Source organism: Salvia splendens, chromosome 3, assembly GCF_004379255.2.
Source record: "Salvia splendens isolate huo1 chromosome 3, SspV2, whole genome shotgun sequence".
Classification (NCBI taxonomy): Eukaryota; Viridiplantae; Streptophyta; class Magnoliopsida; order Lamiales; family Lamiaceae; genus Salvia; species Salvia splendens.
The window spans coordinates 32,901,684-32,929,329 of NC_056034.1; the positions used below are offsets into that span (position 1 = coordinate 32,901,684).

The 27,646-nt window shown below is 38.1% G+C and overlaps 2 protein-coding genes across 2 annotated transcripts; one reads left to right on the top strand and one right to left on the bottom strand.

Moving 5' to 3' along the window:
• The first annotated feature begins 66 nt into the window (after nt 1-66).
• LOC121797349 (sugar carrier protein A) lies at nt 67-2,227 on the top strand. Its single transcript, XM_042196105.1, has 3 exons — nt 67-449; nt 520-839; nt 1,129-2,227. Exons 1-3 carry the CDS (start codon nt 305-307, stop codon nt 2,161-2,163), a joined length of 1,500 nt encoding a protein of 499 aa, XP_042052039.1. The 5' UTR covers nt 67-304; the 3' UTR covers nt 2,164-2,227.
• A 16,632-nt stretch (nt 2,228-18,859) lies between these two features.
• Nucleotides 18,860-21,875, bottom strand: LOC121797352 (NADP-dependent glyceraldehyde-3-phosphate dehydrogenase-like). The gene is made up of 7 exons (XM_042196108.1): nt 21,636-21,875; nt 21,249-21,571; nt 20,904-21,160; nt 20,536-20,691; nt 19,942-20,320; nt 19,750-19,866; nt 18,860-19,224 (listed from the first exon to the last, which is right to left on the bottom strand). Exons 1-7 carry the CDS (start codon nt 21,778-21,780, stop codon nt 19,111-19,113), a joined length of 1,491 nt encoding a protein of 496 aa, XP_042052042.1. The 5' UTR covers nt 21,781-21,875; the 3' UTR covers nt 18,860-19,110.
• Between the last annotated feature and the right edge of the window lie 5,771 nt (nt 21,876-27,646).

Below are 27,646 nucleotides of genomic sequence, written 5' to 3' on the forward strand. Positions count from 1 at the left end.
GCTATGTGGGCCCCACCGCTGTAGTGGATCCATATGAAGTTGCATACATGGACACATAAAATTAATAAAACAGGCATCTTCGTATCGTTCACGGTTGTTGATATAAATGCTGCTGTTATTTTCTACATCTGCACTATTGAATCAATTTGACATTTAACTGAATAGCTTTTAGATGCTATCATCTATTGAAATTTGAATCAGGAACAAGAATTCACAGAGAAGCTAAGTCTGTTGCGTGTTGAATTGTGGCTTTGGATCATATGCAGATTTGGGTTAGGTGAAAAAGAAGAAGAAGAAAGGGGCGATGGCGGGAGGGTCGATGGGTCCCGCCGGAGTGTCGAAAGAGAGGGCGGAGGAGTATAAGGGGAGCGTCACTGCTTACGTCATCGTTGCCTGCGTCGTTGCTGCAATCGGCGGATCCCTCTTCGGCTACGATGTTGGAATTTCAGGTAAGTAATTAATTAACTCGAATTGTTGGACAAATTGGAAATTGATGTGAGTTATGTTATGTTTGGAAAGGGGGAGTCACATCGATGGATGGATTTCTGGAGAAATTCTTCCCCGCTGTGTATAGAAACAAGCAGCGCGCTCATGAAAACAACTACTGCAAGTACAACAATCAAGGCCTGTCTGCTTTCACGTCGTCTCTCTATCTCGCCGGCCTTGTCTCCTCCCTCGTTGCGTCTCCGATCACGCGCAAATACGGCCGCCGCAGCAGCATCGTCTGCGGCGGCGTGAGCTTCCTGATCGGAGCGGCGCTCGATGCCTCGGCGGTCAATCTGGTCATGCTCATTTTTGGCCGGATCATGCTCGGTGTGGGCATTGGATTTGGAAATCAGGTACTAATTTATCAATAATTCTAATCTCCAAAACTCTAATTTGTTAATTGTATAAAATCTATCAAAAAAATTTAATTCTTGCATTTGACCTAATTGAGATATTTCTTTTAATTTTTTAAGTTCAAAACGAATTCATTTAATTATCACAGAGTTACATCACTATTCAAGCATTCATTGATAACACTAATTTTTTTTAACAGGAGTGCACTAATTTAACACGGAATTATCATAATTTTTTTTTTATCACAGCACCATTAAGAAAATTTGACTAAATTTGGTGATTTTATAGGCAGTGCCGCTCTACTTATCAGAAATGGCGCCGACTCATCTGAGAGGTGGTCTGAACATGATGTTCCAGCTGGCGACGACGCTCGGGATATTCACCGCGAATATGATCAACTACGGGACGCAAAAGCTCGAGCCGTCGGGATGGCGCCTCTCACTGGGGCTGGCAGGTGCGCCAGCCGTTCTGATGACGATCGGAGGGATACTTCTCCCGGAAACGCCCAACAGCTTAATTGAAAGAGGATTTGAAGAGCAGGGCAGAAAAGTGCTAGAAAAAATCAGAGGAACAAAGGATGTAGACGCCGAATTTGAAGACATAATGGATGCTAGCGAGCTCGCAAACTCAATCAAGCATCCTTTCCGGAACATTCTAGAAAGACGGAACCGGCCGCAGCTGGCGATGGCAGTCTTCATGCCGGCTTTCCAGATATTAACGGGCATCAACGCCATTTTATTTTACGCGCCCGTGCTTTTCCAGGCCATGGGACTGAAGGGGAACGCGCCGCTCTACTCTTCAGCCGTGACGGGGGGCGTGCTGGCTGCCTCCACAGTCATCTCCATCGCGACGGTCGACAGATTGGGGCGGAGGGTGCTGCTGATCAGCGGGGGCGTGCAGATGATCGCGTGCCAGGTGATCGCGGCGATTGTTCTCGCGGTGAAATTCAGGGGAGATGGGGAGCTTTCGAAGGGGTATTCGATGCTGGTGGTGGTGGTGGTGTGCTTGTTTGTGATGGCGTTCGGGTGGTCGTGGGGGCCGCTGGGGTGGACCGTGCCGAGTGAGATCTTCGCGCTGGAGACGCGGTCGGCGGGGCAGAGCATCACGGTGGCGGTTAACCTGTTCTTCACCTTTGTGATTGGGCAGGCGTTTCTGTCTATGCTCTGTGTTTTCAAATTCGGGATTTTCCTATTCTTCGCGGGCTGGATTGTGGTCATGACTCTTTTCGTCTACCTTTTCTTGCCGGAGACGAAGGGTGTTCCGATTGAGGAGATGAGTTTCTTGTGGAAGAAACACTGGTTTTGGAAGAACGTTGTAACGTAGTAGTAATATTTGCAAGTTAACTTGCATAACAATAGATGAAATAAATCATTTCTCAATTTGGATAGAATGATGGTATATGAGAATGATAAAATTAAACAATCTACAATAACCAGAAACTCTGAAAATATAAATGGTGAATGAAAACCAGTCCTCCATCGAGGTATTATCCCAATCTCAGTGTTCATCAAATACATCCAACACAGTTCTCATCCTTCAAAGCGCCAAAACAAGTACTCATCTTTTGCAAAAGTCATACTATTAATACCTCACATCCAAGCTTAGTATCTCCTCGCATCACTTTCAGTGGCCATTCTGGCACCTTACGACTAACCCTTCCTGGATAGTTATCAAAGGCCTACTCCCTCCAAGAATCCATTCTTCGTGAGTACACATAGGCGTGGTAATGGCGGTGCATATTGAAAAAACGACAGTTGCACTACTTTGTAATCTTCATCGAAACCTATTACAACCGAGCGCAAGGATATTCTACACGAAGAGGTTGTAATTAGACGTGGGAGAACCTTGAGTTGGCCTAGAAAAGGGTTGTATATGACTATGGGCTCCCTCAGTTGGCTGCAATGTTTCTGTTTAGCAAGGTTAATGCTGATTCGACCTCTATTCGTTTTCAGGAAAGAACTGGCAAAGAAAATCTGGCGCTTATAGTTTTGCTCAAAGCAAAAATAAGAGCAAAACGAAATGAATAAAAGATTTTAACGCGAAACATAATCCGAGTCGCACTCGGGACAATGCCTTTGGCGGCACAGCCTCTCTTCTCCAGTTGTCTCTCATTGTTTGTCGTAGGTCTTCGGGCTCGTCATCTTGATATGATTGCTCCTGTGCTCTTGAAACTCGTATCCGAATACCTGTTTATTTTTATCAAATAAATTAAGTTTTCGTTTTCTTTGACTCCAATGGGTGCTTTAATTTCTTAATTTTTCACTTTCTCCAAATATGGTGTAACGATTCAGCAATCAAATTAATAAATGAAAAATTTTAATACTCTCTTCTTTTCATTCAAGATATCCACATTTCTTTTTCTGTTTATCCTATTCAAATGCTCATTTTCTATATTTAGAAATAAATGTCTCACTCCTCTCTCTTCAATAAAATATTCAACTATCTTTATTCTCTTTACTTATTCATCTATCAATTCCTCCTAAAATCACGTGCCACTAAAAAATATGGATATTTTGAGTGAGACATAAGGATAATTAGGTTTTCTTCGTGTAGATGATTGTATTTTTGTTATAATAATGTGGACCACACTCTCCACTAACATTATTTCCATTACTCTTTCTCTCTCTCTCTCTTACTTATTCTATTATTTATTAAAACATGTGCTGAACGCAAAGTTCATACTTTTTGGGGACGGAGGGAGTATACTCTAATAATTAAAAATTAAAAAGATCAAAATAATATACACTTAGAGCATTCACATCGGAAGTGCCCTTTCCACAGCCCATTCTAAAATTTCTCCCGCCATATCATCACGCCCCTCCCACAGCCCTCCCAACCGCCTTCCCAAAAAGCCCTCCAATTTAATTCATTTAATTGTTGGTGTTTATCAAATACCCCCTCCATCCCACTTTAGCAGTCTCAGACTCTCAGTCAGTTTAGTCCGTCCCGCATTAAAAGTCCCTATTAGAATCTTCCATAAATAGTAATAACCCAAATTCCACTAACATTTTATTGTAGAACTAATAGTATATAAAAATGAGATCCACATTCCACTATATTTTTTTACCAACTTTTTCATTACATTTCTTAAAACTCGCGCAAAACTCAATGGGGCTGCTAAAGTGAGACGGAGGGAGTATAAAATAAACAAAGTGTAATGAGTTGCATGTATAGAGTAGAAATTAAAAACAAAAAAAATGAAAAATTGGCTCGGCCCGGCTCTCGGCACGCAATAGGCGGCGTCCCACCGCCCAGCTGCTCTCGGGCACCCTCCCCTTCCTGCTCGGCTCGGCTCTCGCAATAGAGCCCTTCCTGACCTTCGTCCCACTAGGCGGTGGCTAGGCGCCGGGAAGGACGTTGATTTCTAATGCTCTTATATACGGTAATAAGTAAACAATTATGATACATACAATAAATTGATGTAAAGGAGGTTGATGATTCAAAGTTTCAAACTGCTATAGGAATCTCAGTGACTCTTAAATTTAGTAGATCTTAGATTCATTTGGATAAATGAGAATTTTAGCAAATTAAAATGGTGTCAAGAATGAATTTCATGGTTATTTTTGCTATAGTGTATTGTCACAACTTAATTATACAAATTATTATTAAGATTATTTAATGTAATGTAAATAAATATAAATTAGTCAACAACTCTACATGTCTCAAAAAAAGAGAGAGTGAAACACAAAAATCGAATAAAAGAATTGAAATAAAAAACAACTAGAACTAGTTATATAGCAAAGTAATAATAATGTACTCTCTCCAATACCCATTAAATATCTCATATTTGATCGGTATGAGTTTTAAAAAATTGTTTGAAGTGAGTAGAAAAAGTTAGTGGAATATAGATTCCACTTTTATATATGGAGTATTAATTTTATAATAATTATGAGTAGAATGAGTTTGTGGATTTTAAGGTTCATTTGCTAAAAGTAGTAAAAGTGAATTTAATGGAAACATGAGGTAGTATAGTTTTTTTAGTATTTAATGAAACAATTAAATTATTATTGTCTATAGTACATATATATTGAAATGTCATTTCATGGCTATACAAGATATGACTATCTAACTTTATTGTTATTGACATATTCTAAACTAAAGAAAAATTCCCTCACAATTTCAAAATATCAAACGCAATTTCACATATCCCAGCAATAAGAAACCTTGACTAACAAAAATAACCTTGACTAACAAAAAGTCAGAAACAAAAAAAAAATGTTTTTGGGGAACAACCAATATAAATACATGGCAAAGCAAAGAAATTACTTACTACATGAGAAAATGCATAAGAGAACACGTTCAATCATGCTTGACTGTTATCGGGGGCGGACGCAGAAAAAAATTGCAGTAGGGGCTGGCGGTAGTATATATATTATATATATAGGGACGTATTCATTTCCTTTTTGTATCTTTTGTTCTTTATTCTTTTTAATCTCAGTCCTACGATTTTGTCATCCGACGGTTAGATTGGTGCCACGTGTCATTTAATAATGCAGATATTCAGTTGAATAATGCACACCGACTAATAATGCACCATTATAGTGTAATAATGCAGATTTTTAATTGAATAATGCACACCGACTAATAATGCACCATTATAGTGTAATAATGCAGATCATCTGGACCGTTGATGAATGAGATCTAACGGCCCATATTAAGAAGAATAAAGGATCTAAGGGATGAATAAGAGAATAACGCTCTCATATATATATATATATATATATATATATATATATATATATATATATATATCTTTCGTCCGCGAATAATTGTCTCTTATTTTCTTTTCTCGCTCATCTGCCAAAAGAATCTCATTTATCCTTTTATTGTTGGTTTCTGGGATTACAAGAGATACAACCGAGCGTAATACAAACCAAAAGAAGGAATACAAATGAAAACTGAACTGAAATTACAACTGAAAATCGAAACAACTAAACCGTGAAATTTGTTAGCCGAGTTGATGAGTCCTCTTTCCGCAAGACGAGATACGCCCCGGTAGTGCTCTTCGGTTTGGCGTTTCGTCCCCAAAGATAAAACGGCTACGTCTCTGGTGAAGCAGCACCGCAATCAACAGAGCTCCGGCAAACTGAATGGAGGAGAGGGCAGAGCTTTCGACAGAAAAAACAATGCAGAGAGAGGGAGAGAGCTTATGATGCAAATGCCTGTGAATATTGTGTCTAATGCAGTGTAATGACTAGCCTATTTATAGGCCAAGCCACCATGCAGGGTCAACCAAGCCATGAAGGCTCATCATGGCAGATTCGTAACCGTCGGCGGTTACAAGCGTGTGGCAGGATAGTGTCTTTCGCGTGTGGATTTCTCACGTGGCAGCCTTGTAGGCTTTGATTGTGCCACGCTTGACGATGTGTCAAGCCACTTGGATTGCTGACTCGGCGGTGGTCTAAAAGATTACTACGGGTCCAAACCCAAGCCCAAAGACCAATTGCCAAGTCCAAGATCGAGATCGGGATAGGGATCGGGCCTGGGCCCGAGGCCCGCGAGCACGGGCTCGGGCTAGGGCGGGCGGGCGGCGGCGGCGTGCGCGTGTGCGCGCGTGCGGGCTCTTTCACCCATCTTGGTCCACTATAATTATTAAGTAACATAAAGTCACTTAATTTAAACACATTAAAAGATGTGTCACTTCTCCAATGTGGGATAATTAGCACTAGTTAATTATTCCCTAAGCTCAAACTCTAAGCTTTAATTAAAAAGCTAATTATGCCCAACTTTAATCCACTATTTCTCACTCACCGGAAATCGGATTTGAGAAAGTGAATAAACTACATTTATCTACGTAAAATGTAGATCGACGCTATATCATTTAATTTCACAAAATTAGATGTCTCGTCGCATTTATTATTTGGTCAAAATCCATTGACCGGACATATTTATTCCATGATTTCTACAATCCCCCACATGAGTGGAAATAGCCAAATGCATATGCATGCAGACACAAGCTCAACCCTCGAGAGGCATATAAGCATAAGGATATGTAGTTTTTGGCTTTGAACCCTCCATAGTCGACACCATCGGATACACATGCGGCTTAGTAGCGCGATGCTTTGACCTAATCCCCCTCGGCGTGCACCGAGACAATGGTGTTAATGCTTAAACACCTCAACCTCATCCGTTCTCACGTTTTGTGTCCATTGCGGTCTTGGACACCACTTTGGATTTATAAGTGCGTTTTATGAAGCGACCACACTTCGCACTTACATAGGTGATTCTTAGTCAAGTACCTTGCCATACTTGGTCCCTTTGAGAACTCCATCTCTTTGAGATCCTTAAGAACCATTAAAAGTCATAGACTTATCCTTTACCACTAGGCATGTTCTCCAACACTCTATTGCTCTTTAAGGAATAGATATAGTTGAGTGTTTCTCATGAACTCTCATAGCTTCGTTTTCCCATTGAACCAATTTCTTGGGATCTCCAGTCATCATGGTTGGGTTACCACTATGACAATTCTTTAATTTGTGGGTTTCAAACTCATTCCCTCTAGCAACTTATTCATTTGATCACGGTTTAACCCTTTGGTTAGCGGATCCGCTAGATTATCTATTGACTTCACATAGTCAATTGTAATCACTCATGTTGTGATCAAATGTCTCACGGTGTTATGTCGTCCACGTATATGTCGAGACTTGCCATTATAGAAACCATTGTTTGCCCTTCCAATAGCCGATTGGCTATCGCAGTGGATCAGCACTGGTGGCACTGGCTTAGACCAACATGGAATATCTTCAAGGAAGTTCTTAAGCCACTCGGCTTCCTCACCAGCCTTATCTAAGGCAATGAACTCCGATTCCATTGTTGATCGGTCTATACATGTCTGTTTTGTGGATTTCCACGATACAGCACTACCCCCCAATGGTAAAGACGTATCCACTTGTTGAAAGTGAGTCTCTATTATCGGATATCCAATTTGCATCACAGTACCCTTCAAGTACCGGGGGGTATCTCGAGAAGTGTAGCTCATGATTTTGAGTATGTTTTAATATCTCAAAACCCTCACAAGAGCTCTCCAATGCTCCTTGCTTGGATTGCTCGTGTAACGACTCAACTTGTTCACGGCACAAGCAATGTCAGGTCGAGTGCAATTAGTCAAGTACATTATGCATCCGATGACCCGTGCATACTCTTCTTGTGCAACAGGCTCACCTTTGTTTTTTCTCAAGTGAACGTCGAGTTCAATAGGAGTCTTAACCGGCGCGCCATTATAGGCTTTGAATTTCTTCAATATTTTCTCAACATAATGTGATTATGTTAAGATGATTCCGTCAGATGTTCTTAGAATCTTCATTCCAAGAATTACATCGGCCTATGTCTTTCATGTCAAAATTTCTCTTTAACATGGCCTTTGTATCGTTAATCACTTGAGCGTTACTACCCAAGATTAACATATCATCAACGTATAGACACACTATAACGTGACCGTTATTAGTGCTCTTAATGTAGACGCATTTGTCGCATTCGTTGGTTTTAAACCCATTTGATAACATCATATTATCAAACTTCAAGTTCCATTACAACGACTCTTGTTTCAATCCATATAGGGACTTCACGAGTTTGCATATTGTTCCATATAAATTTTATCTTCTAATTCACCATTTAGAAATACAGTCTTTACATCCATTTGATGAATTTCAAGATTGTACAATGCAACAATAGCGAGAAGCACTCGGATAGATGTAAGCCTTGTTACATGTGAATAGGTATCGAAGAAGTCATGTCCTTCCTTTTGTTTAAAACCCTTTACTACTAGTCAGGCTTTATATTTATCAACTGTTCCTTCGGCCTTAAATTTCCTTTTAAGGACTCATTTGCATCCTAAAGGTTTCGCACCTTCAGGTAGATCAACCAACACCAAATGTGGTTTAGCAAAATTGAATCAATTTCGCTTTAAACAGTTTCTCTCTAATGTATCCCGTCTGGGCCATCAAAGGCTACTTTTATAGATGTCGGTTCTTCATCTAACATAAAAGCAATATAGTCAGGACCAAATATTTTTGGTGTTCTGACTCTAGTACCACGTCTTAGTATTGTATCCTTTGGATCGGGCCTTGCACGCTTGCGCGATTCAGGTTCCTCATCCGCTGATTTAGAACTAGTGGCTTCAAACATCCACTGGTTTAGAACTAGTGGCTTCCTCTTCAATTCTTGTCTCAGAATTGGTTAAGACTTTTTCCTTGTCTTTGCAAGGAAATGTATTTTCGAGAAATACAGCATTCCTTGACTCAATCGTTGTTCCTACTGTAATAGTCGATATTTCAGACTTGTGAACAACAAATCGATATGCACTACTATTAAGTGCATATCCAATGAAGATGCAATCAACCGTCTTAGGTCCGATTGTAACTTCTTTGGGCGGAGTAACCATCACCTTTGCCAAACACCCCCACACTTTGAGGTATTTGTAGGATGGCTTCCTTCCCTTCCACAACTCATAAGGAGTAACATCTTTTCCTTTGAGATGGATTTTATTCAAGATATAGTTGGCTGTCATTACAGCTTCCCCCCACATGTTATGTGGTAATCCTGAAGTCAGAAGCAGTGCATTCATCATCTCTTTTAGAGTTCGATTCTTGCATTCTGTGACACCATTAGATTGTGGTGAATATGGTGCAGTCGTTTGATGGATTATACCACTTGCATTGCATAATTCCTCAAACGGGGCTACATATTCGCTTCCTCTATCGCTTCGAATCGTTTTGATTTTACAACCAAGTTGATTCTCAACTTCGTTCTTATAATTTTTGAACGCTTCTATTGTTTCATCTTTACTTCTTAAAAGATAAATGTAGCAATACCTTGTGCAATCATATATGAAGGTGATAAAGTACTTTTTACCACCTCTAGTTTGCACCATCTTTAAATCACATACGTCCGTGTGAATTAATTCGAGGGGTTTTGTGCTTCGTTCAACCGAGTGAAACGGCAACTTAGTCATTTTTGCTTCAAGACAAATTTCACATTTATCTTGAGTATCCACTTCATTAGCCTTTAGTAAATCTAAATTCACTAATCTTTTGATGGCTTTTGAATTTACATGTCTCAATCTACAATGCCATAAATTTGAACACTCAGTCAAATAAGAGGAAGTAGATGCTTTATTATTTTTAGCCAATGGCTTTGCAACACTGCGAGTTGCCACACTAAGCTTGAAAAGTCCATCGGTTACATAACCTTTTCCGAGTGACTTTCCAAACTTGTACAATGCATACCTATCAGACTCAAATACAAGTTTAAACCCCTTATTAACTAGTATTGATCATGACACTAGGTTCTTGCGGATGTCCGGGACATGCAGCACATCCTTCAAAGTGATAGTGACGCCAGGCGTCATCATGAGAATCACGTTGCCAACGCCGAGGATTTCGGACGATGCTTGATTCTCCATGTTGATCTTCCTCCCTTCAACAGCAGTGTAGGAGGCAAACTTGCTCCTATCTGAGCATACATGAGCAGTAGCGCCGGTGTCGATGTACCAGCCACCCTTGTTATCAACAAGATTAACCTCTTCAGTGAGCACAGCAATGAGGCCGTTTTCATCCCAGTCCTTGAACCCCTTCTCAACGACGTGGGCAGCCGGCTTCTTCTTCTTGCTGCAGCAGTCCTTTGCAAAGTGGCCCGATTTGCCACATTTGTAGCAATCGCCTTCAAACTTCTTTGTAGACTGCTTTCCCTTCCCTTTGTCACTTGGACGATTTGGGCGAGGGCGTTTGTTGGAGGGACCGCACCGCTCCAACAGATTGTCTTTGGCTTCAAGTGGGGTGAAGCCCTTAGCCTTTTGGTCGCTTTTGCACACATTAGCCTCAATGCGCAATTTCACGATCAAGTCTTCAAGGGTCATCTGCTTTCGCTTGTGCTTGAGATAACTCTTGAAGTCCTTCCAACTGGGAGGAAGCTTGTCAATGATCGTGCACCTTAGGAATTTGTCGGGCAAGGTCATCCCTTCAGCCACTAATGCGTGGATGATCATTTGGAGCTCTTGGACTTGCTCCATTATGGGTCGAGAGTCGACCATTTTGTAGTCCATAAATTTGGATGCTACAACTTATTCAGTACCTGCAGCATTATCTATGCTATACTTCTTTTCTAGGCTTTCCCACATTTGTTTAGATGTGGTTACATTGGAGTATACATTGTACAAACTATCATCTAAAGCACTTAGAATGAAATTTTTACAAAGATAATCTCCTTTCCTCCAAGCTTCATAGTCCGCCATGACTTTGAGCCTAGTCTCTTGGTCGCTTGGCGCGGGCGGCTCGTTTTCCGTGAGGAAGTTGGCGACGCCCAATGTTGTCAAGTAGAACAACATATTTTGGTACCACCTTTTGAAGTCAGATCCTCCAAACTTTGGTGGCTTCTCGGCAGGTGGCATCATTCTTGGTGCCAAAGGTGCCGCACTTGGTCCATGGAAGGAACCAATTCCGTTGCCTCCGAAATAGCCAACAACATGGTTGGGCATAGAGCCCCCACCATTCATGTTGGGCATAGAGCCCGCCATGATCGTACTATCCCCGAAGAGACTAGCACTCGCATGAGACCCGAAGGCCCCAGCATTCGTGTGAGACCCGAAGACCCCAGCACTCGATCCATTAAAGGATCCAAAGGAACCACTAAAAGTGGAACCAACCGATCCACTCAAGGTGGATCCACCAGTGTGCCCAAGGGGGTTAACAAACTCCCAAGAGGTTGTTGATGAAGATGGATAACGCCCGGGAGTGGGCATCATCGTCGGAATCGATGAAGTGTTGACAGGCCCAGTGGTCGCCATGGTGGAGGGAATGGCAGCGGCGGAGGTGGCAGCAGCGGTGTTGGATTCAGTCGACATCTCCAGCAAAAGGTGTTAAATATTTCAAAAGTTTTAGTTCAGTTTAAGGTCCAAATTCCTTCAAAGGCAAGTTATCTCGTCTTGCGATTGTTGGTTTCTGAGATTACAAGAGATACAACCGGGCGTAATACAACCCAAAAAGAAGGAATACAAATGAAAACTGAACTGAAATTACAACTGAAAATCGAAACAACTAAACCGTGAAATTTGTTAGCCGAGTCGAGGAGTCCTCTTTCCGCAAGACGAGATACGCCCCGGTAGTGCTCTTCGGATTGGCGTTTCGTCCCCAAAGATAAAACGGCTACGTCTCTGGTGAAGCAACACCGCAATCAACAGAGCTCCGGCGAACTGAATGGAGGAGACGGCAGAGCTTTCGACAGAAAAACAATGCAGAGAGAGGGAGAGAGCTTATGATGCAAATGATTGTGAATATTGTGTCTAATGCAGTGGAATGGCTAGCCTATTTATAGGCCAAGCCACCATGCTAGGTCAACCAAGCCATGAAGGCTCATCATGGCAGATTCGTAACCGTCGGCGGTTACAAGCGTGTGGCAGGAGTGTGCCTTTCGTGTGTGTATTTCTCACGTGGCAGCCTTGTAGGCTTTGACTGTGCCACGCTTGACGATGTGTAGATTACTACGGGTCCAGACCCAAGCCCAAAGACCAATTGCCAAGATCCAAGTCCAAGTCCAAGTCCAAGATCGGGATCGGGATCCCGTGGCGCGCGGCCCGCGACCGCGAGCAGGGGTTCGAGCTCGGGCTCGGGCTCGCGCGCGTGTGCGCGCGTGTGGACTCTTTCACCCATCTTGGTCCACTATAATTATTAAGTAACATAATGTCACTTAATTTAAACACATTAGAAGATGTGTCACTTCTCAAATGTGGGATAATTAACACTAGTTAATTATTCCCTAAGCTCAAACTCCAATCTTTAATTAAAAAGCTAATTATGCCCAAGTTTAATCAACTATTTCTCACTCACCGGAAATCGGATTTGAGAAAATGAATATACTACATTTATCTACGTAAAATGTAGATCGACGCTATATCATTTTATTTCACAAAATTATATGTCTCGTCGCATTTATTATTTGGTCAAAATCCATTGACCGAGCATATTTATTCCATGATTTCTACATTTATTACTTTTGGTAAGTGGACTTCACATTCCATTAACTCGTCTCACTCGCATTTCATCATAAAACTAATATACAATATAAAACTCATATTTCACTAACTTTTTTACCGTCAGTTTTTATTGTAAATGTTAAAATTCGGATCGAGTCAAAGTAAGACTATTAGTTAAAGAAATACTCCATTTTTTAGTAATATATGAATAATATATTAAACAAAATATTAAATCCAATTGAATAAATCAAATATTGTCCTACAGTAGCGGTAAAAGATGGAAAAGGAATCGAAATAGTGAAAAATTGAATCTACACATTAAATAACTAAATAACCTTTATCCGATTAATTAATTAATTAGAGAATAGATTCAATATTAAAATGTGATATCTCTACTTTTTATATGAAGAAACCAAAAGGCTTTCAGCTCGACACTATTTCCAAGAATTAAAACTATCACTAGGATTAAATTTCAAATATAGTACTACATAATTAGTATAATACTTATTTAAGGACTTTGGTCATCTTCTTCTCCAAAACAGCCGACAACCATTATTTTAAGTTCACATATGCAGATTTCAAATTTACAAATTTAGTTAAGCCCCTTTCTATCGTTTATGTAAGGAGATTTAGTGTTCAATAGAAAGGATTTGGTAAGGGCTCAAGATGGTCTTTTGAAAATTAAAAAAAAATTACAATATGATAAAAGGGAAAAAAGAAATTGGGTAAGGGCTTAAGCCCTATCCTAACTCCATGTGTGTCCGCCCCTGACTGTTCTAAACCAACACGTAATCCTTCAAATACATGGTTTGTTTACTAGCACGGGTTGATCAATGATGGGCTTCCCTATGGGGCAACCGATCTTCAAAAAAGACAGTCCTCCATCGAGGTATTATCCCAATCCCACTACATGCCATATCCACACTTAACATATAGTTCCAACTCAATTTGCGTCCTTCACATCTCAACTCATAAATATGCACAGATGCACTGATTTATCGAGCAATGTAGAAGGGAAATCAAAGCGCCAAAACAAGTGCTCATCTTTTTCAAAAATCATACTATGAAGATAAAAAGATTTATCCGCCGGCAAAATGATTTTCTGAAACACTTCATTCTTCATATCCAAGCTCAGTATCCCGAACACAATTGTTGCTCTCTCCACACTCATCACTTTTCAGTGGGCAAAGTGGCCATTCTCGAACCTCGATTTTATAGGACTAATCAACCCTGGACACTTGTCATCTAAGGCTAGCTGTCTCCAAAAATCCGTGCTTCTTGAGTACACATAGGCGTGGTAATAGTTGTGATCTTGCAAAACGGCATCTGCACTACTTTGTAATCTTCATCGAAACCAATTACAACCGAACTTTCTATAATTCTTTTTAGGTTTTAATTATAGATCTTCCTAATTTATATAGTATTAAATTTAATTTTTATTATTTTATTAAAACATAACCTATGAATTTTATTTTCCCATAATTCCATCCGTCGCTTCGTGTTCATCATATTTTTTCTTATTATGCTTTCTTTTCTTGTTTTTGTAATTATTAAGGTATCCACAAGCGGGCACCCATTGACTATTCCCCGCGCTGATTTGTAGGCACATCAATAGTTTCTTATTATGCTTTTTTAACCCCTTTTTATTTTTTCTATACTTTGCTTTTCTATTTTGTTTCAAACAACAATTTCACGTTCAATTAATGCATTTATTTTCTTGTATTAATAGGTTGCGTCTGTGATGCCAAATATTGTCTTATTTTATTTTGATAATATACGAAATAAGTTTTATCCAAGAGCCCCTATTCGTTTACGTTTTACTTAATTGAAAATAAAGAGTTTTCAAAAATGACAAAAGATAAGGATTGTCGGGCGATGCAGAAGAATATGTCATTAAAGTTCTATTAGATGGAACTAATATTAAGATTACAAGTTGAAGTATTTCACCTTAAAGTTAAAGAATTCAAGGTGGATATTAGATTCTTTTTCTTAAAACCCATTCTCCGCAGGACTTCAGCTATTCACAAGTCAGCTACAGCTTTCCTTCGACGTTCTGCTCCCGTTTTATGCTCCACCATTTACTACTCCATCTGTCACTGAAAATTGTCACATATTTAAATCTTCATACGTCCCACAAAATTTATCACATATCACGTTTTACCATTTTTTGTAGTGGACATCATATTCGACTAACTCATTCTCACTCACATTATATTGTAATAAAACTAATGCCTCATTCGTCTCATAATAGATGTCACACTTTCCTTTTTAGTTTGTACTACAGAAGATGTCACATTTCCTTTGTAGGAAAAAATTCTCCCTCACATTAATATAAATATACTATTTTCTCTCTCCACCTAACTTACAAAATAATATCTCCTAAAATCTCGTGTCAGTCCAGAGCCTTTGTCCTGGCGGCAAGGAGCTTAGACATTATTGTATGAGGTGCCGAGTTCGAGCACTTTTAACATTAGTGTTATTTCCTCCTTCATATAGGAGTTTATCCTAAAATCCTGTGTCATTCCCCAAGTATGTCATCTACTATGGGACGGAGGGAGTATATAAAAGTAGGATTACATCCCACTAACTTTTTCAATCCATTTTCCATCACATTTTTTAAAACTCATGCCCGGTCAAAATGTGACAAAATTTAAAGGATGGAGGGAGTATATTTGAGGGAAAAACATAATATTAATACCTTAAACGTCATGCTGATGAAGATGTGGATATCATATTAGGAATGGATTTGATGGTTGTGAATCACACCATGATTCAAGGAATGATAAATTGTTTGCTAAACCCAAGAAGTGAACCATCAAGATCCCATGAGATCACTGTGGATAGCGAAAATCCCTAATATTTGCCTGCCAAATGACAACGCTAACAAGGACATGATATTATGCCTATCTCGAGTCAAAAGAAGAAACAAAATTTTGAACGTATCATTGATACACTCGGATTTTGCACTATTTTAAGGCCCTTATTTGGTTCGTTTTGAGTGTCAAACTTCCATTACACGTCCATTAATTACATATTTTATCTATTTTGATATTTTGACTTGTTTTGTGATAAATGTGCATATTTGAGCCTAAAAAGATAGCTAAAAGTCAAAATTAAAAATCTGGAGCTTTCGAGACGTCCAGTGTTCCGCTGCAACTCACCCAACGACCGCTGGTGGCCACATACCGCTGGGCCAGTAGCGGTCCGCTTCGGAAAAGTTGTGCACGAAAAGAGGAACACGCCCAGCGACCGTTGGGGTGTGCGCAGCGACCGCTCCAAGTGATCCAGAAGCTACAGAATGATTGCCAGCGACCGCTAAAACAAAGTGCAGTGATCGTTGTTCAAGAGGCAGAGGCTGCGGATCAACCCACAGAGACCGCTGGCCAAGGCGCAGCGGCCTGCTGGGAAAATGAGGCGCACGATTTTGACCTACTTTCTCTCCAAGATTTACCATACTTAGCCACTTTTTGCCTTAATTGATGCTGCTCGACAATATGGCTATATATACCCCCTCAAACCTCTTCAAAAAGGATCTTTTTTCTGCTACATAATTCCTGAGCATAATATTTGAGAGTTCTTACTTGTTCATCAAGGTGCAAGGGTTTGAAGAAGGAATCAAGAGAAGATCAAGGCTACAAGGATTCAACCTTTGGGTTTTATTACTTTAGTTCTTATGTTCACTTTGTTTTCCCTACAAACTATGTTTATAGCTTATTCTATCATGTGTAACTAAACTCATAGGATTCTAGGGATGTGTTAGTAACGACTTTGGTTATACAATTCCGTTTTGCTATTTAATATTTGTTTTGTTCTTACTTCGTTTCTTCCTTAAATGTTGGATAATTGCTTCACGTTTGAGTGACTCATTCTGTGATGATTTAATATAACTTGCTACATAATCGTGAGAGGAGGTTGGCGAGTTAGATCTACTTAATAGACACTACAATTAGCTTCCCTTAAAACAACACTGTTAATTGAGAGTGAGGACTTTTCAAAGGTCTTAGGAGCTTTTAGGAGTTACGGATCTAGGATTGACAACGCTAGTGTTAGTAATCTACGTTTGTATCGCATGAGCATAACTTAAGCGACTTGCTACATAATCTGCTGAAGTAAGAACTGTGCTAGGATATTGTAGTAGAAATTTGTATAACCATAACTGTGAACGCACATCCTTGGAATTTCCTTATCTCATATATTTGTTTCTGTGATTTATCTGCAAAAGGTGTTATTTCTGCTTTTCAAAACTTTTATTTTAAAAAAAATTCAAATCTCTTTAGGTTTTTCAAATAGTGAAAGACGCTTAGTAAAGGATAGGCAGTCTGTGATCGTTTTTCCTGTGTTGATATCCGATACTGACCATTAGCTATACTATTCTTACCCTGTATACTTGGAGATATTTTTAGTGCTAATAAAAAGTACATCGATCATGCTACTCATGTAGCAAGACGTGTTACCATTGGGGTGACAACTGGAGTTAACCACTAACCCAAGTTTTCCCTTGTATCAAGGAAACCATACCACATGACACCAAAGGAGTCAGAAGAACTCAAGGAGTAGCCACAAGAACCCTTGAATCTTGGTTTCGTCTGGCCTATCGTATGGCCCTGAGTATCATCTGTACTTTTCGTGAAGAAGTACGATGTGACGCTAATAACGTGCATAGACCATCGAGAGTTAAATAATTTGACGCTTAAGAATAAGTATCCTTTAACAAGGATAAATGAATTGTTCGATCAACTCAATGAAGCTAGTGTTTTTTTAAGACAAACTTGAGATCCAACTGTCACCAACTAAAGATTCGATTAGATGGCATTCCTCCTTTCAAACTCGATGTGATCCTATGTATTTATGGTGACGCCGTTCAAATCAACGAATGCACCAATAGTGCTCATGGATCTTAGGAAATGTGTATTTCCCCATTATCTAGACATGTTTATCTTCGTTTTCATAGATGGCGCCATCACCTACTCGAATGATGAGAAGGAACAAGAAGAACAACAAAGTGCAGAAAAACTCTACGTTGAATTTCGCAAGTACAAATTATGGCACAAAGAAAGAGAACTTTCTCAGGCATATTATGATCGCTGAGAGAATCCTAGTGAACCCGTCGAAATAATAAACTATTGGGAATCGCCAATAAACCTAAGTAAAAGTCAAGGTTTCTTAAGAATGAGTTCACCATTGTATCAGTACCAACGATCCATGAGCCATGAGCAAAGCTTCTGCACCGATGCATCAAGGAATGGACTTGATTTAGTTCTAATGCAGAATGTGAAGGTGATCGCCAATACATCGCAGACCACACGAGCTAAATCTAGAGTTAACTGGCCTAGCGCATGTACTGCTAATGGTGCAATATCATCTGAACATGAGATACTTAACTATTGAGAGACTACGAATATGTACCATCGCAAGTTTTGTAGCCGATACTTTTGAGCGAAAAGACTCTGCACTTATGAAGATTCATTCATTTATTTTTTATCCTTTTTTGAAAGCTTTATATCCTTTTTGTTTACTAGATTGGAATTACTTTTTTCAATAATCTCATAAATATCATGACCAACTATTACTTCCTTTATTTAATTAACTATATGTCATATAGTACAATTCACTATTTTGATTTCCAATAGATTTTGAAAATAGAAATAAAATTTGAGATTCTAAAGCCTTAGTACAATAAACTTATATAAATTTTGGTTGTCATTCGATCCATACTCTTGATATGATGATTTTAAATAAAAATATTGGTAAACATCAAACTTATTTATCAGGATAGCAATACGTGAGAAATGAATTGTGTTTTACTTACTACTCCCCCTCTTCCATGTTAATAGAGGCATAATTTTTTCGATAAGGAGTTCAAGAATAGTGTGTTAAGTAGATGATGAATAAAGTAAGAGAGAATAATGTAAAAGGGATGATTATTATTTGTCAAAAATAGAAATGAGAACTTCTAAAAATTAAAAAAAAATGATTCTATTAACATGGAAAGGAGGAAGTACTATTTGATGTTTTCACCGTGTGTTTAAATGCAAGAGAATAATTTAGTTAACAGATGCTTCAAAATTACTCGTAATTTGGTTACGGACACGATGGTTCAATATTTGGGCTTCCGGCAGCGTAGCCTTGAACACAATTTTTCTCACAATACACATTTCCTTCTCCCATTTTTCAAATACTCGCATTGTACAGACAAGGATTAAACTGAGGACATAGTAAATTGCAGAGGAAAAATTAACAGTGTCCCATAAAACAAGAGTCCTTTTGAAAAATTATTATTGATATAAATCCCCTGAGGCAGCTGTTTAGCCCATCGTGTATGATGGAGTTGGCAAGTTGATGACAGTGCTCTTCACCTTTGTCATCATGTTGATGCTGTTGGTAATTCCTTGTGATCCGATCCCACTGTCCTTAATACCCTATTGCAAAACTCCATAGTTAATTCATGAAGAGAAACATAGAAGCTAGCCCTAAATGCTACGAACTCAATGTCTCATATCGGTTGTCAGAGTAGTTGATGTTGATGTTGATGTTGATGTTGATGTTGATGTTGGGAGACTAAATGAGCCATCTCTCCTAACATGTTAATATGTTGGGATGACTTTCTTGTAACATTGGTGCTTTTATTGAGAAGTCAAATGACTAATAGTGGTGGCACGAAAAACAACTGTGACCCACGAGTATGTTTAGGAGCCGACTTGGAGTGGTGCAAAGAACCAGCCGTGACCAACGAGAACTCTGAATGATGGTCTAGCAAAGAACTAGTTGTGACCAACTAGGACGTTGGCCCTTAAGTAGTGTCGATTATTATGAACTCAATATCCAACATCAATTGTAAGAGCAACTGGTGTTGGGTGTATAGATTATGCTACGAGTTTTCTATTCTAACAGACTAGTTTTTTGAATGAGTTCTCCTATTTGGTCGTTAATACTGAGTTGAGTACCTGGAAAGGAAAATGGTCCGGGCCACGAGCCGGGGCGGAGTTGATCTGAACGGTTCCGGACTCCATGGCATCACTGATGAGCATGGCCTTGTTGATATCTTTGGTGAAGACACAACCCTATAATTCATCAAAATTAGAGATGTCGATGTTATATAACATAGAAAAATGTAGAGACATGGAACTCTGCTCTACCTGGAGGCCAAAATTACTGGCATTGCAGTGGTGGATTCCTTCCTCAACAGAGCCGATTCTGATTACGGGCAGCACGGGGCCGAAAGGCTCCTCCCAGGCGATGCGCATGTCCGGGCGCACGTGATCGAGCAGCAGGGGCCAGATGAGGTTGCCCTCCCTCTTGTATTCCTGACAGAATGTGGCACCCTTGTCTCTAGCATCCATCACCAGGCCCTCAATGAAGTTGGCAGACGACTCCGACACCACCGGGGTTATGTCGCAGTCGTCCTCAGGCACACCCACCGTCAGCTTTGCCACCTTCGCCTTCACCGCCTCCACCAGAGCATCTGCCACAGCCTCCATCACCAACACCACCTTTACAGCAGTGCACCTCTGCCCACTGCCACACAATAAACACAAAAAAATGAAATGTTTTCCTTTTTGGATTGTCCTATTAAAAATGAAACGTTTTCTAAAATAGAAACAGCATCATCTCTCTTACTATATTCTCCCCCCATTAATTCACAAAACAACAATACATAAAATCTCGTGCCGAAAAGCAAATGCTTCATTTCTAATGGGACGGAGGAAGTATTAGTTTTGATAGTAACCTACCTGTATGAGAATCCTCCCTTGATAATGTTGGCTGCAACCAAGCCCAAATCGGCATCCTCGAGCACAATGCACGCGTCTTTCCCTCCCAGCTCCATCTGCAGAGGGATCATCCCTGCTTTCTTCGAGATTGCAATGCCGGTGTCCCCACCGGTGAAGCTGAGGCAGAGTGAGATGAGATCAGATCAGATCAGATTGCAACAAAAGTAATCATGTCAGTATTTGTAACAGAAATCCATTGGTTCCATCCTAAAAACAATTGGTGATAGGAGGAGAGGCTTATAAGACTTATACAGTGATTTCAGTTCTCTATGAGCACTGATATGAGATAGTTATATTCGAATATTTATTTTCAATTGCCAACAATTTACCTTATGCAGTTCACACCAGGATGCATAGTAAGGAAATCACCAATCTCAGAGCCTCTCCCTGTTATGCAGCTGATGAGGCCCTTTGGGAAATTTGCCAAGTGAAAGCAATGCACCATGTGAAGGCAAGCCACCGCACCCTGAGTCGGAGGCTTCAATACAAGTGAGTTCCCGGCAATGAGAGCAGGCGCGATCTTCGACACAGCAAGGTTCACCGGATAATTGAAAGGAGGAATCGCTAGAACAACACCGAGCGGAATCTATAATTTAAACAAACAAGACTCAGCTCAAAGCAGACAATATCATACTAATATCATAAACTATTCCAAAATGCATAATCAGAACTACCTTGGATGTGAGACAATACTTAGTCCTCTCGTTTCCCGGGAAGCTATCGGAGACGAGGAAGGTGCCCTGCCCGAGTAGCCTGACGCCTTCCTCGGCGCAGTAGGAAATCAGATCTCCAGACCTCACCACCTCAGTCACAGAGTCTTTTGCCGGCTTTGCGATTTCCTTCACCAGCGCCTCTGCGATGGGGGACTTGTGCTCTTTGAGGATGGCCGCGGCCTTGTGGAGGAGCTCCGCGCGCTTCCACAGCGGCGTCTTGGCCCACGATTTCTGCGCGGCTTTCGCCGTCTCCATCACCTTGTTCACCTCCTCTTGCGTGCAAGCTGATTAGTCATTATATACCAATCATATTCCGATTATAATGACAAAGGAAATTCAGTCTGTCACCTTGAACTTTGTAGTGAGTTTTCCTGGTGGTGGGATTGACAATACCGACGGATTTGCCGGAAGAGGAAACCTTCCATTCTCCGTCGGCGTAGTACTTGAAGACATCGCCGTCAATGATCTCAGCAAAAGCTCCGGTGCCGGCCATTGATAGATTCTACTTCACTGCTCACAATGCTATTTTATAGGAGTATGAGAGAGAAATGAAGCAACAAAAATGTTGGGTTTCTTCAACTCAGCTAGCTGCCTGCGTATATGTAGTAGTTTCTGTTTTTCTCGTGGAATAAGCTTAGCCACAATTCTTCTTCCATCATTGTTGGACCATATCCCTTTTTTTCTTTTTCTTTTTTCTTTTTTTTTTCTTTTTTCTTTTTTCTTTTTTCTTTTTTCCGTCCATTTGTTTTTACTTTTACTACAATGAGTATCTTTTACTATTTGTTGTAGTAATAATTGCAATTTTCAGTCCAAATGCAGCACCCGTGGTAAGTAGTTAGTGAATTAGTAGTTTTAGTCAGTCAAGAGAAGATGAAGCCCCAAATAGGGAAACTTGCATAAGCAAAGCACACACGTGCCTGATAATTGTTTTTATTGGTAATTATAAAGTGGAGTAGTAAAATATACTCCTTCCTTCGCATAGATATAGGTCCTTTACAGTTGGCACGGGTTTTATATATAATTGATAAAGTAAGAGACAATGAGAAAAAATAGTTTTGTATAGGGATGATGAGACCTATAAATGATAAATGATAAAGTTAAAAAATGAGAAAAAGGTTACCATAAATGGATATGAACTATTTCTATGAGACGGATAAAAAAGGAAATATGATCCATTTCCATGGAACGGGGGGAGTATATTCTATTTTTTGGGTACGTGATAATTTATTTTTTGAATAATTTATTATCTCGTAAAAAATAGTCATATTTTTCAATTTTCTTCATCAATTTATAGTTGTTCTTTTTTCCATATTCTGATGAGTATTATTTTTCATTAACATTACTTCAACTACTTTTTTACAGTCTCTTATTTTATTAATTTAATTTTATATTAACATTCATGTAATTTTATATGCAATAAAGAGATAATCCTAGGAAGTTGGAACTCCAAGGTATGGCATTCTCAACAGTACTTTGTTCCATTCCTTATAAAAGATTACCCAATCAACATGTTTTCTTTTTTCTAGTTGTATTTGTTTTAGGGTGTCCACTATGGGACGCCCGCGGCTATAGCCGCGGGTTGGGGCGGTGGGTGGGCGGCTTATAGTGGGGGAGTTGTCCGCCCCGCGGGCGGACAACATTTCGGGGGCGGTAGGCGGCGGACGCGCGTTCGCCGACTCCGGGGCGAGCCCGCGGCTGAGAGAGAAGGAGTGGGGTTATAGCCGCGGCTGTCTATTGCTATGAAATGGGGCGGACGCGGCGGTTCAAGAAAGGGGGCGGCGGTGGGAGGGGGCTGTCCGCCCCTTATAGTGGACACTCTTAATGTTTCTTTATTTTATAAAATAAACTTTATGCATCATATTACCCAATCTGTTTACGATATATTTTAGATCAATACATGCAAAACAACCAACTTCAAACATTGAAGTTATAAATTTCTTTCTTTTAAGTTAATTATTATTCCCTCCATCCCACAATAAGAGTCACACTTTGATATTTTGCTCCATTCCACAACTCAATGTATATAGATTCTACCTTTGATTTCACATCACACAAATATCAAACATATTCTTTAATCAATACACAAAACAATTAAACCACCCAAAAATCCAGAAACAATTCTATATACATATGCATATGCCACTTTGTTCGGTTTATTATTCTGTGACAAATCAAGCCTGGTATCTGTCCGAGATTCCATTGTATGACCCGAAGGTCTCATTGTCTTTGTACATAAATATATATATATATATATATAAATATATATATATATATATATATATATATATATATATATATATATATAACCCGAATGTCCATTGTCATTGTATATATGACCCGTAGGTCCCATTGTCATTGTATATATGACTTGTAGGTCTCATTGCCATTGTATACATATATATAACCCGAAGGTCCCTTGCCATTGTATATATGACCCGTAGGTCCATTGTCATTGATATCAGACTCAAGATTCATAGATCCTCTTTAATCCAATGATTCAAATAATTCCAAAACCATGTGCAAATATATCAATGGTATCAATTACATATTTCTATCATATTCCACCATTGATATCAAATAACACATAATCATATCAGAGTCACATCATATAGTCCAATTATTTACTTTATATAAATACCTAGTAAAGAAGCACATAAAACATGTAAAATTAAAAGTGTAATTTATACACACCTGATCACGAATGTAACCTAACCGAACTTTGCACTTTCCGTTGTCCATCTACAACTCTTGATCCTATTTGCCCCATAAATTTGGAGCTACAGTCAAGGTCAAGGAATTTCTCCCTTTCTCCCTCGACACCGTTTCTTCACAACTATTCTATTCCCCTCCCTATTCTAAGTCTCAAAATGCAAATCAACTATTCGTATGCATATATGAATACGGTTCCGCACATATACGAACGATTTCTCCCCGCACATCTAAAATTGAAATCTTATAATTAAAAAAATACCCAAGTAGAAAAATATCACCAGCACGTAAAGCTAGTAATGACTCATCATTACTATGTGTTGTCCTTGTTAAAATGTGTACACGTGTTACTTATTAATTATCATAAAATATATATATTGCATAGATATATTAATAATATAATATCTATTTTATAATGATATACATGCACATACATTATTTTGAGCTTTTCACAATTGCAAGTCTTACATAGTGCAAAATGAACTCATTACTTAATAATGAAACCCTTCGTCCACGTAAACATAATATATATAATCTTGGGTTTCACTTAATTTATTTTAAAGTTAACAATAGGAGTATAAAGTATAAATCTATCTACTATATGTACTATATAATTATATGTTTACACTATTCAAACTAATTTAGTTAAAAAATTAACTATTTAATCATGTTTAGCTTATGTGCATAATTGGCTTCTCATCGTTAATTAATTTACTGTCAATAATATCTGACTTATATCTCTGTAATGAAAGCGAAACTATAATATGCAATAAAAATATGTAATGATGACGTGACGATTCTACTAACTCATTTCACTCACATTTTATAAAACCAATATAAAAAAGTGGGTCTCATATTCCACTAACTTTTACAACTCACTATTCTTTACATTTCTTAAAACTCGTGTCTACAATAAGAGTGACTCCTATTGTGGGACGGAGTAATAAATAATAGGAGGCTATATGTAATTTACGTGAGATATGTATGTATCGACCAATTTAACGTAATAATAAAGTAAAATTAGATTATAAATTTTTTAATTAGGTGGACATCATTCTCTAGTAGGTACTAGCAATACTTCAATTACCTTTTCCTTCTGTTTCTCTCTTATTCCATTAACTGTGCATTAAAATCAGTGTCGTCCCAAAAAAATTTTATGGGATCGATGAAGTAGTATTATTATTAAAATTAAAATATTGATATGAAAGCATGAGACCATCTCCTACTATATGTCAAATCTCGTTTCTAGTGTAGAAAGCTTCTCCAATTATACTATGAATTCAAACTATTTTTGCGTTTTTCTACATAAAAACACCAAATATGGAGATATTGCAAAAAAATTGTAAGACATGTACTCAAGAATAGTGTAAATGATTGAAATAAAATTACTTTTTTATGTGACATATACTCTAAAATTAATTTGAGTTTAGTGTAAATAGTTGGAGATATCGGAGACCATCACAAGGGATTCCTCTTATCATACTCCCTCCGTCCCAAGTTACTTGAGTCGTATTCCTTTTTGGGTTGTCCCAAGTTACTTGAGTCATTTCTTTTTTTGGCTAAAAACAAAACATCTAATCCCACCTACTTTATTCTTTCTTTTACTTTACTCTCTCTTCTTTCTCTTACTTTATTCCCTCCTCTACTTTATTTAATTCACTAAACACAACTTTCTTAAATCTCGTGCCGAAAAGAAACGCCTCAAGTAACATGGGACGGAGGGAGTACATCTTATCTCTGTCGCATCATCATTCCTAACTTTGGGGTCATACCACAACTTATACAACTCTTATCTCTCTTTATATATCTATTCTAATACTTTGAATCTTTAACTCTTTTTTTATTATTATTCATCTACTTTAGAAAAATTAAATAACATTATAATTAACAAATTATTTCATTGAAAATAATAACTAGTAGTATTATAAAGTGAAATTTGCTGATAGTTATAGAGTTATGAAAATTATAAATATCAAACAGTAAATTTTCTAAAGAAATTACGTCATTTATTAGATGAATTATTTATTTAAATATTTTAAAATATAATATAATAAAATAAATTATTTATAATATATTTCTGAAGTTAAATGATTAAAAAAATCATTGCAGTGTAGAATGGTGTGCCGCAACGGAAGCCCCTCACCGTGATGCACTCCATACCCGGCTACCCATACCTAGCACCCTCCCTCGCGATGTCGTGAAGGAATAATTTAGAGGAATAACAATAATGAATTTCGTTTTACAAATGATTTAACAAATTAAAATTTAAAAACTCACCACCCTTTCCCTCACATCTTTCGCCGTAAAAATACTATTCTTTTCTTTTCTTAAATTGCTAACTTGCTAACTCATCAATGCAATGTATTAAAAATATCAGCATGATGATACTAAAATGTCAATATAAACTTAAGTTGATATTTTAATACATTATGTTGACATTGATATTTAAATATCAACACAATTTATTAAATGTCAACACATAGTTGATATTTTAATACATTATGTTGACATTGATATTTAAATGTCAACACAGTTTATTAAAATGTCAACACAATGTTGACATTTTAATGTAATCGTGTTGGCAGTTTTAATACACTACGTTGATGAGTTCACAAGTTAGCAATTTAAGAAAAGTTTGTATTTTAACACACCCCTACTACTGGGTTGTGATCAATTAAGATTTTTTACCCTAATTGAGAATTGGGATGCATTATCAGCCATTCATTTTTATTAAATGAGTGGTCCAGAATTTGTCACATGGAAAATATTTTTAGATTAATTAATTATGAAAAGGGAAGAATGGTAATTTCATGGTACATTTTATTCAATAAATACTTTTTTTAATTTTATTTTTTTAAAAATATTTATTTTTTTAAATTTTTTTTTGTCAACTACACACATATAATGTCAACTACATATATAATGTCAACTATGTGTACAATCCAGGTCAACTACATATACAATTCATGTCAACTACACACATATAATGTCAATTGCATATACAATTCATGTCAACTATACACATATAATGTCAATTACATATATAATCCATGTCAATTACATATATAATCCATGTCAACTACATACATATAATGTGAACTACATATATCTACATATATTATATGTAAAACGTTGTTGTTGACATAAATAATATAGGTCGTTGATATGAAAATATTTGTTGCTGACATTAATTATTTGTAAAATGTTGTTGTTGACATAATAGTTGACATAATTAACGTTTGTTGTTGACATCGTAGTTGACATAATGTCTCTGTAGTTGACATCGAGCGAAAATGACAATTATACCCCCTAGTTGACATAATGTGTCTGTAGTTGACATCGCGCGAAAATTGTGATTGAATGGTTGAAAATGCATCTTAATTCTCAATTAGGCCCAAAAATCTCAACCTAACATACCACCCCCTACTACTTATATATTACTGCTTATATATCACTCAATGGGAATATGATGAACCGTTAACTATTTTGATAATTGTTAAATATTACCAATTCATAGTTAGTATTAATTAATTTGAAAATGCTCTTTTAATAATTTTTTATATATGAAAATTTTTGTAATTTTTGTTACGTTGATATAGTAAAAATGTCAAATCAAATAACTTGAATATTTTTACTAAATTTGATTCACA